The 12251-nt window shown below is 34.2% G+C and overlaps 1 protein-coding gene across 1 annotated transcript in view; it reads left to right on the top strand.

The window, feature by feature from the left end:
* Nucleotides 1–12251, top strand: part of LOC111614283 (obscurin-like) — a gene marked incomplete at its 5' end in the record, with an annotated part of 69942 nt that overhangs the window by 40652 nt on the left and 17039 nt on the right. Inside the window, 3 exons of the mRNA XM_023355659.1 lie at nucleotides 7032–7083; nucleotides 8148–8174; nucleotides 11239–11247. Of these exons, the coding sequence (XP_023211427.1) occupies nucleotides 7032–7083; nucleotides 8148–8174; nucleotides 11239–11247 (88 nt within the window). The remainder of the gene's footprint in view (nucleotides 1–7031; nucleotides 7084–8147; nucleotides 8175–11238; nucleotides 11248–12251) is intronic.

The following is a 12251-nucleotide window of genomic DNA, read 5'->3' as shown; positions in this document are numbered from 1 at the left end:
ATAATTTGGGGCAAACTTGTCTTTCTTCACACCTTTACGACGCACCCAAACCCTTTGTCCTTCCTTGAAAACTATTAGATTTCTCCCTTTATTTACATAAGTACGATTTTTCTCTTGTCGAGACTCTGCCTGCTTCTCCGACAACTCCCTAATGGCGCGTAACTTAGTAAGGAGGAATACACTCCGTTCGTCGGTTGTCATGCTATTCGGCACGTGTTCCATGGATGGAGTCCGTGGATCTATACTGAAAAGGAGGAAGGCTGGAGTTTCATTAAGGCTTGAATGATATGTGTTGTTATGAGCGAAACACGCTGCCGGGATCAGATCGTCCCACTCGACATTATCCTTCTCACTCGATTTAGCTATCATTTCTGCAAGTGATCTGTTTGCACGTTCACAAATCCCATTTGCACACGGCCTATATGCAGTTGTAATATTTCTCCGTATACCTAGCCAACTGCATATATCAACAAAAAGGGTAGACAAAAAATTCGTTCCTCTATCCGACATGATGATTTCTGGGATCCCGTATCTACAAATGATCTGATCAAAAATTATGTTACTAATGGAATACGCTGTTTGATCCTGTACAGGGTGGGCCTCAATGAAGCGTGTGCACACATCTACGATGACTAGTATAAAGCGATTCCCTTTTCCTGATGTTTTGATCGGGCCAATAATGTCTATGGCAATTTTTTGGAAGGGAACACTTGCCCCTTCATTACTCTGGAGGGGGGCCTTGCCTTTATGCACGTTATGTCTCTGGCAATTAGGGCATTCTCTTATAACCTCCTCCACTACCCGTTTTACATTTTTTATGAAGTAACTCCTCTCAATAATTTTTAAGGTCTTCATCACTCCCCAATGCCCCATAAGCTGGTTTTCGTGGATCGCCTTAACAAGTTTCTTAGCTAGATTCTCCCCTACACACACTCTATTAACACAACTACTCCTAGCTTTCCAATAAAAGCTTTTATATAAACAGTTGTTTACTAAGGTATAACTTAAGGTATAATACTTGAAAATTATTTCCCTAACTACTTCCACGGGAAATGTCTCTTTTGATGGGCCCGAACAGGCTATCACTATCTTGCGATTCAATTAGTTCTCCTTCCATGGGGATCCTTGTGGTACTATAATCGATTTCAAATTGATTCACCCCATTGATGCTACATGAGAGGAAATCTGCGACCTTGTTATCAGCACCCCTTACATGGCTGACCTCAATATCATAGTCAGCCAGTTCCATCACCCATCTTGTAAGACGTTGACTGCCGTTATTGATAGTTCTCAAAAAACTCAAGGGTTTATGGTCAGACAGGATTATAGTTCTTCTCCCCAAAATGAGATGCTTAAAGTGTCTCAGAGATAACAAAATCGCTAGGCATTCCTTCTCTATTGTCGAGTAATTGCACTCAGCCTCCTTGAACTTCCTACTGTAAAAACCAATTGGGACGAGGCTATCACCGACCATTTGTTCTAAAACAGCTGCTGCAGCTTGGTCTGAAGCGTCGGTGTGGAGGAAGAAATCCTTATTGAAGTCAGGGTGGGCCAATACTGGGGGATTTGCTATGGCCTGCCTTAACGTATCCCAACTCTCTTGACAACGTGCATCCCAATAGAATCTCTTTCCCTTCTTGGTTAACTCAGTGAGAGGGGACGCTATTTCAGAAAACGACGGAATGAAAGTGTGGAAGAATCCTACCATTCCCAGATAACTACGTACTTCCTTGATGTTAGTGGGTGGTCTAATTTTTTTTATCGCACTCCAATTTTCAGGGTTGGGCCTAATACCTTCCGCGTCGATAATATGTCCTAAGTATCTAACCTTCTTAGCTAAGAGCTGGCACTTTTTTGGATTCAATCGTAAACCTTCATCCCTTAGGGTGACGATTACTTCTTCCAGTAATTTCAAATGATCATCGAGATTTCTTGAAAACAATACAATGTCATCTTGGAACACGTGGCAACTACACCCAATAAACCTTGCAAGCACCTTCGTCATCATATACTGAAAAAAACGACCACTGTTCTTACCTCCTTGAGGCATCCTGCATAACTGATATTTCCCCCATGGCGTGGAAAATGCAAATATATGTCTTACTTTTGGATCAAGAGGGACTTGGAAATAGCCAGCTTTCAAATCAAGGACAGAGAAGTAGCGATTTCCTTCAAGTTGAGCCAAAATATCGTCAATTCTTGCCATGGGGAAAATTTGTGGCTCGGTTATTTCGTTGACCTTGCGCAGGTCTAAAGTGAGCCTGATCTCACCAGAGTCCTTGGGTACCACATGTATAGGGGAGTTCCAGGATGACACACTTTCCTCACAAATTCCAGCTTCAATGAGTTCACTAACCTTACGCTTAAGCGCTGGCAAGTAACTATAAGGAATACGATATTGTCTGGTGTTAATAGGCTGATCAGAGGTTAGTTTTACGCTGTGAACATAGTTACGTGAGCCAGAGACATCCCTTATAGACTTAGCAACTACAGTGGGGTATTTCTTCAGCACACTTAATACGCCTTCCTTAACACACTTCTCAAGATGGTCCAGGTCCCATATATGTTCACCATCGTCTGCCCCTTTATTTATGCTTATATTAAAGTCGCGATTTATGTCTAATCGCCCAGAACCGATTCCAATTTGTATTTGCGTCAGCAAGGTTGGATAACTGGTAATAATGTCCATCCCTATAATTAACTCATAAGTTGTTCTCGCTGGAAATTTCATTCTGGGAATTTCTAATTCTGGCATATCATCATTTATTGTAACTAACATTGACTCATTACTACAGATGACTGTCCCTGATATACCGCTTATGAACGCTTCCTTCTCAATTACGGAGTTCTCATTCTTAGCCTTTACCCAGTCCACCAACTCATCTCTTGCTACAGACCTTTCGGCACCACTGTCGAGTAACCCTTTCATTTCCCGTCCCAATATGCTTATTGTCACAACAGGGAGCCCCCGTTCCGTAAGGCTCACATTGTTAGTCAGAGTCATAATCACACTACGGCCATTTGCCTGACCTTCCAAACGACCGTTTTTTAGTTTAAAGGTCTTTGCCTTGTGCAAAATTTTGCCAAGTGACCTACATTCCCGCAAATGAAACATCTTCTCCTCTCAACCCGGTCGTTTCTCTGACTCTGGCTCTCCTTAACTAGCTCACACATCGATTTGAACGACTCACTTAGTTGGGCGACCTTCTGTTCCAGTTTGTCTAACTTAGATTTCTGTTCGACCTGGCTAGGTTCCTGGTTTACAGTTACACCCACTTCACTGATGAGGCTTCGCTTACTACAAACGAGCTCTACCTCTTCCTCAGCCTCGGCTAACTCAATTGCTTCCTCTCAAGTTTGTGGGTGCCTCTGCATAACCGATTTCCTTAATTCGGGCAATAACCCTTTTATAAAACTCTCCTTAACCACATCATCCTGAAGTAAATCCAATTTGGTGTTGCAGATTGCAGCCTTCGAAAATAGGGAATTCACACGGATTGCATAATTACATACTATTTCTCCACGTTTTTGGGCTACGTTTAATAATAGGCTAAGGTGATTCTGAGCCCTTTCTTTTCGACTAAAACATTTTATCAGGGCTCCCTTAAAGCAGGAATAGTCATTCACTCCTTGTTCCTTCAAGTCGAAGAAGATTGACAATGGCTCACCCTTTAAGCGAGCCTGTAGTACGGAGATTTTTACCGAATCTTCCCGTTTCGCCAGTTCGGCCACGTTATCCAGAGTCATAAAAAATCTATGAATCTCAAGGGCATCCATAGATACATTGGCGAAATAGGGGATCATCCCCATGAAGCCAGTGATAATGGGTACGCTCCCGGACTCTATCGTGGCGGCCATATTAGATCTGCTCGAGACTTGTTCTTCCATTACAATTAAGTACTAATTATAATTACACAATTACACTAACAAACAATTCTCCAATGGCAAATAACTATCACATACAGTACACGTGCGCTATGAACCTCAGTAACAGTGCGCGTCTTCACAAAAAATTTTCTAAAAAGTTCTTACCCAATGACAAAGAATCCTGTCGCGGACGCCATATGTAGTACCGTAGCGTACCGAAATACGTTAGCGTGGAGATTAAGAATAGAAAAGACAGCACAAATTGACAAAACACTGAACAGATTTAATTTCACGAAGATACACATCTGAGGTTCACACACGATTTTTGTTTTGCGATGGGGCTCTCGTCACCCCTTTGATCTGGACACAAGAATACGACGGAGTGATCTAACATAAAATGCCGACGCGACAATTAGGAATCGCTGCAATCACACATAAATTGCCCGACGCGACAATTAGGCTTAGTACTTTATAACTTGATAATTGGACTATTCTTACGTGGCAGATGATCTTGATACCTGCTGAAAGTCTCTCCTTTAGTACACAATTGTCCTCCTTTCACGTGGTTCTTTCTTCTTTGTTCTTCACCTTCCTTCCTCTGCCAACGACCCGACACGAACCCAGGTGAAACGAAGAAAGGTCCTCTTAGCACGTGGTCTTTCCTTTTTATAACCCGTGCCATGTCCTGACGAGGGAACATACGTCATGGCAGGGGAGCCAATCACAGGCTCGCACTACCACACCTCAAGAAGTGGTACGAACTTATGGAAAAAGTCTACAATTACCAATGTGCGACAAAATACAGTATATAGATACGTATATATTTAATGATGACATACAAACATTTAGTGAAAAACACTACACCTTTAACTAAAATTGGAAATTAAATATTGTTCTCTAGTAAAGCCTGTTCTGAAGTGAAAAAAGCCTGAAGAAAAGGCCAGAAGGGATTACGAAAACATTTGTCACTCAAATGTTAATCGTATTCACACTGGTTAATGGTTGATGTGAGTCATATTTGAAAGAATGAACTTAGAAAAGTGGAGGAATTTATTTTTTAATATCTAATATCCTAATTTATAAGGCTATTTATTTTTAATAATATATTTAAGATGGTTGCCAAGAAGAGTCTATGACTTACTAATAATTTAGGCTTCCTTTGTATCTACATAATGCTATTATTAGTTACTATTATAAAAACTTTTACTGCTATTCTATTTCTTAATAAATTTCTGATGTCAGACTTATTTTAAAATCATAGTGATGCAGAAAAAAGCATTTTGTCTGGATTACTTTAAAAACTATTTGGTCAAAATTTTCTGTTAATTTGAAGAAATTTAAATAAATATATCAAAGTACCAAATAAAAATGAGGTTTTTTTTTATTTATAAAAATAAACAGTTTTCAATATTCACTGATACAGATTTGCCTCTGTCATATCAGGCAGGTGCATTTATTACCAAAGCTAACTGAATTTTAATTTCAGAAATTAGAATAAAATGTTAAAATAAAAGGCTATATTTTACTTTTTCAATATAAATTATGTTAATAATGAATAAGTGATAACAAAAAGTAATAAATAACAAATTAGTTTTGGAATCTGATGAAAAATACAAGCTAAAATTTACAATATGTGAAAAAGATAATTAAGTTACTGTAGTTGTCTACTATAAGGGACTATTGTGAAAAAAATCTTTAGTATATTTTTTACCCATTAAAAATTATTATTTAATTACTGTATTTATTATATCTTCAATACACTTCATTCTCATACTGCAATCATTTTTATTTTTGATAAAAGGTATTTATTTAGATCCGACCAATCAGACAGAAATAGCTGCAACATATGGAGCCTGGGGCAACTTTCCCTTGTCATCCTATCTTGTAGCCTTGATTAAATGTATATTATAAACACATAAATCAGATAATCAAAATTAATAATATTAATAAAAAAAAATAATAGATTTTGGATGAAATGATCTAAAATGAAATGCAAACAATAGAATTATTATATCATAATATTTTTGTGAATATTACATCTAATAGTTATTCTTCAAAAAAATGAACAAAATCTTGCATATCTTCTCTTTCTTGTCTCTAATAATAATCCAACAATCATCAACTAACATGGAAGACATGCACTTTTCTTCATACTGTTTCTCCAGTCCTGAGGATCATATCTAAAGTGCAGAGGTTGCAGGAAGTCAGTATGTTGTTAGTTGCACAAAATAGGTAACAAAAATTTTTCCTCTAAGTCCAAATTTAGTAATGTTTCTACTTGGGTGTAGAATATTGTATTTTTGTAACCTGGAATCCAGCAGTTTAGCCTTTATTTAAGAGAGATTTACTCTAAGTCATAGAGTAAATCATTTAGATCCACTTGAGTTAAAAAGTGTCAGACTGGATTACTTATGCCCTGATATAGGTGGTCATTTTTCAGGAGATGATGGCAATTTTCATTGCTACTTTTTTCACTTTCACTGTCAATTTCATTTATTAATCTTGAAAGTACTGGAAGGCTGAGTATGGACCTGATCTTATTGCAGAAAGTAAATCTGGATAAATTATGTGTCTTTTAGATTTTCTATTTATAAATCCCTGTGTATTCCTTAGACAAAAATAACAATTGGTGATATGGTATTTTTGTTTTCTCCATACTGTAGATACAGAAAACAACTTAGAGTTTTATCCTTCCACTGATTAATCAGTTTAGCATAGCACACTGCACAACAAACATGTGGAGCACACTGCTTATCTTGGTCTCCTATTTCCATTCCATTCCAAGTAATGTAAATTTTTTTTTATGATAGATGAAAGCATCTTTCTATGCAAAGAAGTACTTTCCATAAATGTAGCAAAAGTTATTTGATTGATTTTGACAAGCTTGTTGGAGAGGCATTTTTATAGAAAATTTGAAATAATTGCTATTAATCAGACATTTATTAAGAGCAATTAATGTTTTATTTATTTATTTTATTTATGTATAACTGGAAATGTTTTATGACAATGAATTTCCATATTAAAAAATTTATATCAGTATTAATATTTTTGATGCTTTGAAAATCATTGCTTCAAATATTTATTTTATTGATGTACTTCTTTTTAAAATTGTAAATCAATAAATGTTTTTGAATTTAATAAATATGACTATAAATTTTTTTCAGTGGAAGAATAGATGTCAAGAGTGCTTTGAAACATCCATGGTTGAGGGTAAGTGTTTAATATGTCTGATTTTTTAGAATACAAGTGGTTTTGTATAATGATCTTCAAATTAAGATATATGAAGTTTTAATTAAGGTAGTGATGTCAAAATATTATCCACTATTGATTACATTAAATAAAATATTACATTGAGAAATACTAAATCTAAATATATAAAATTACTTGTCGTGACTGACTGACTCACTGATTCATCATTGCCCAGAGCAAACCGCTGAACCTAAAGAAGTGAAATTTGTTACACAGTTAGGGTACGTCATGAAAACGCACACTAAGAAGGGATTTTTTGAAATTCCCCCGTGGGGGGAGAAGGAGAGGATTAAGGCTTAACCGGAAGAACGGGTTCTACTGTACTATTTTAGATGCGATTTTTCGTTTTCAACTACGTTTAATTTTCATTGAGTACTTAGGTGTATTAAATTGATAAAAAATATTTATAACAATGTCTGAAATGTTATCTATTTCAATTTTAAAAATGTTCGAACCGTTTTAAATTTGAATTTGTTATTGCATATTGGTTCGATTATAGAACAGTTGTAAACATTCCAGAAAATTGATCAAATTGAAAACAGTTCGTTTGATTCTCAGCAATTCTCATCATTCTCAGCGGTAGGTGTTATATAACAATTACTATGGTTGTTGAAATATTGAATATAAATGGGGTTTACTTGCAAAATCCTCGCGAGCAAAGCCACGGATAACAGCTAGTACTATATATAATGCAATAAGTAAAATTATGTACAGGATGTTTCAAAATTACTTGGGCAAACTTATCAAAGTGATCACATTAATATAACTAATATTGGGAAGTTGAAATGCCCCTGCTTTTCAAAGTATCACAGGATGGTTCTTATTATTTACAATCGTTTAGAGGGAATATTAGTCCCTCTTTTTTCATCAGTGTGCACTTTTTCCTTTTTTTTTTTGCTCTTAAATTGTTATTTTGTGTATTTTTGGGCTGCAATTTGAAAAAATTGTAGACCTATAAATTTCCATTGTTATCCATCCATCTGTTCATTCTTAAGATTAAGGAAACACAAACAGAGTTAGATAGATAAAAGTCAAGACCAGATATGGAAGCATTAGAGGTAAGAGACCCCAATTAACTGTATATGAACTTCTAGTGCAAAAGTCATGTTATTTCAATTCAAAAGTTTTTCTCTGATGAGTGACACAACTCTATTGTTAAAGTATGATATACAGGTGCAAGCCACTNTTGCCATGAAACTTTGCGAACTTGTTTTATATATTCCCGCGATGGTTTCTGGCATAGTACATTTATACTACGATAGATGGCGCGAGTGTATACAATCATTTCACAGTGTGTTCGATCGATTTCAAATTGTGAAGACCATTTCCCTCTCCAAAAAAAAAAATTTCTATATATGCATTTGTGAACTGTTATTTACGATATTTGTAATAATTTTTGATTAATCACTTTATTTCAGTTTTTTTTTTTTTTTTTTGCTAATTTTTAATCTATGATTTTTAGATTAGATTAGTTTAGATTTTTTCAGTTAGGGATAGTTTATGAATAATTGGAATTTTAAGGTGTTTCTAATATTCTTAATATTTTAAGGTTTATATATTGTATTCACGAAATAACTTAATCAGTCTTACTTTATTCCTATATATAATATTAAAAATTTATAAATAAGATACATGATATAATATTTTTGTGAATATTACATCTAATAGTTATTCTTCAAAAAAATGAACAAAATCTTGCATATCTTCTCTTTCTTGTCTCTAATAATAATCCAACAATCATCAACTAACATGGAAGACATGCACTTTTCTTCATACTGTTTCTCCAGTCCTGAGGATCATATCTAAAGTGCAGAGGTTGCAGGAAGTCAGTATGTTGTTAGTTGCACAAAATAGGTAACAAAAATTTTTCCTCTAAGTCCAAATTTAGTAATGTTTCTACTTGGGTGTAGAATATTGTATTTTTGTAACCTGGAATCCAGCAGTTTAGCCTTTATTTAAGAGAGATTTACTCTAAGTCATAGAGTAAATCATTTAGATCCACTTGAGTTAAAAAGTGTCAGACTGGATTACTTATGCCCTGATATAGGTGGTCATTTTTCAGGAGATGATGGCAATTTTCATTGCTACTTTTTTCACTTTCACTGTCAATTTCATTTATTAATCTTGAAAGTACTGGAAGGCTGAGTATGGACCTGATCTTATTGCAGAAAGTAAATCTGGATAAATTATGTGTCTTTTAGATTTTCTATTTATAAATCCCTGTGTATTCCTTAGACAAAAATAACAATTGGTGATATGGTATTTTTGTTTTCTCCATACTGTAGATACAGAAAACAACTTAGAGTTTTATCCTTCCACTGATTAATCAGTTTAGCATAGCACACTGCACAACAAACATGTGGAGCACACTGCTTATCTTGGTCTCCTATTTCCATTCCATTCCAAGTAATGTAAATTTTTTTTTATGATAGATGAAAGCATCTTTCTATGCAAAGAAGTACTTTCCATAAATGTAGCAAAAGTTATTTGATTGATTTTGACAAGCTTGTTGGAGAGGCATTTTTATAGAAAATTTGAAATAATTGCTATTAATCAGACATTTATTAAGAGCAATTAATGTTTTATTTATTTATTTTATTTATGTATAACTGGAAATGTTTTATGACAATGAATTTCCATTCCATAACAACAAGTAACCTGCATTGTACAATAAAATAACAGAGCTAAATAAGAATTAGTGTATAAATTATAAATCTGTATATATATTTTTTTTATAATATAGTTCAACTTATCTAACAAATTACATAAACAAGATATAAATAAATAATATCAACTACTATAAAAATATAAATAAATTTAAGAAATTTGTATATTAAAAGGTAAAAATTTAATAAAGCACACTATATTACCAATCAGTTAAGCATATAAAATATGTTGACACAATCTCTTATATTGTATAAAATCATAATGTAGAATATGTTCTACTGGACTAGAATGTATGGTGTTACAACAAAAGTAGATCTGTGGGATATTTTTAGACTATAATGAGGAGTATATATCTATGTTTTTCTTCTATTGGATATTCTTAGTTTAAGCTAGTAATTATGTATTTGACCATTAAAATACTTAAAGCATAATATACAATCAAAATATTTTATTCTTTAAAAATTAAAATTGTTTAAAAAACCAATGGAGTCAGATCTTGTTATAAATCTTACTTAATTGTACTATAAACTAGTACACAAAAATTTAAATTTTCATGTACTAGTTTATAGTACAATTAAGTAAGATTTATATTTTATTCTTCCTGTTAGTTTTTGTAAACTTAGTCTAACACAAGCTACATCAGGATTAGTAGTATGTAGCTAGTTATTAAATTTATTTTACAGGAAATAGACTTTATGAATTTCCTTGCTAACATTATTAAGGAAAAATGGAATAGTCATTGACCATATATGCACAGATAATAGTCTATAATAGATTGCAGTGGCATGCGGTGATATGTGATGATAGGGAAGCTGTGCTGGCCCTGGATAGAATCATTGGAAGCATTATATGATATTTCAGTGTCTAGCATCCACAAGCTAAACTGCGTGAGGTTAGTGCTCTGTAAAGCACATGCACAAATGTGTATAAATTGGCTGCTTTACACAATTTAAATATTTTTACCAAGGAAGCTATCCCGTATTTGACAATACAGTGCTTCCAATGGGAATATGCATATACAAATTTATATTCAATTATACAATAGCAATCTTATCATTGTTTTCATATGTATAGAAATCTGTAATAAGATACATAATGTGGTTATAATAAAATATTAACTTATTTTAACATACTTTGAATTAATTAATGGAAATAATCACACAATATGTATTTATATTTTAGAAAATACAAGGGAAGCTGTGCTTTCACAACTTCCATGGATGGCACTGCTATGTATCGCAGCGCCATCTAGGCAGTTCAAATGTATATATGTAGTAGCGCGCCTGCGCACTGCAGAGTTCTGCACCGTTATGTACTTCAATAAAGACGTGTTGATTTAGCTGTTTCATGAGAATCCGTTTCAATCCTTTTCGTAATCTAATTCCGACGTTAATACATACCAATTCTGGTGACGAGGTGGATTAAAGATAATATATTTCTTCAATTTTATTCAAGAATACTGACGTTCATTTATTTTTCTCGACCAATTCACCGAAGTCAACACGTGGTTACATTCAGCTAGACTTTGAACCTTCGACCCGTAAGTTACCAAATTGCTTATTATTGTTGTTCTCTTTCCTTTATTCGAAAATGGCAAATGCGATTAACGTTAACCCTTACAACGTAAATACTGACTGGGATGAATATGTCGAGCAATTGGAAGAATTCTTTATAGCGTCCAATATCACCGACGATAGAAAAATGGTGGCTACTCTTCTTAGTCAAATGGGTCCGGTGGCTTACAAATTATTAAGGAACCTTTGTCTCCCAGATAAACCTTCTTCGAAGACATTTGCTGATTTAAAAAGTATAATGAGGTCCCATAGAAATAAATCAGTCAGTATTATTTCCGAGAGAGCGAACTTTACTCGCCGGGTACAAAAAGAAGGAGAATCGATTAACGATTTTATAGTTTGTTTAAAATCATTAAGTGAAAAGTGTGATTTTGGAGATTCCCTTGTTTCACGTTTAAGAGATCAATTCGTGTCGGGCTTGTACGACCCTAGGATTCGTTCAAATCTATTTGCTAAAATTGAGTTGGAATTAGACCTTCAGAAAGCGATCAATTATGCTATTGCTATGGAACAAGCTCTGATTGATGCAGGTCGTTTCAATAAATTGCCACTCGAAAACGATTGTTTTAAAATTCGTTCCACAAAGTTCTCTAACAGAAAGAAGGAGTTTAGTGAGAATAGTCCTAGAGATAAAACTAAGTTTGAAACAAAGAAAACCAGTACTTACATCTGTAAATCTTGTGGAAGCAAAAATCATTCCCGTGAGAATTGTAGATTTAGAACATTTACCTGTAATAAATGTGGCATTCTTGGTCATATTGCAAGGGTTTGTGGAAAAACTAAACATTCTCATGTGAGCATACACCAACTATCTCATACTGACAAAGATTCAAATGATTACTTAGAGATAGATAATTCATCTTATTTAAATCTTTTCAATATTCAAGATGTCTC

The sequence above is a fragment of the Centruroides sculpturatus genome, unplaced genomic scaffold, assembly GCF_000671375.1.
Source record: "Centruroides sculpturatus isolate CEXI.00-Female unplaced genomic scaffold, Cexi_2.0 scaffold2049, whole genome shotgun sequence".
Lineage (NCBI taxonomy): Eukaryota > Metazoa > Arthropoda > Arachnida > Scorpiones > Buthidae > Centruroides > Centruroides sculpturatus.
The sequence above is the reverse complement of the archived record's forward strand: the minus strand, read 5'-3'. Positions and strand labels throughout refer to the sequence as shown.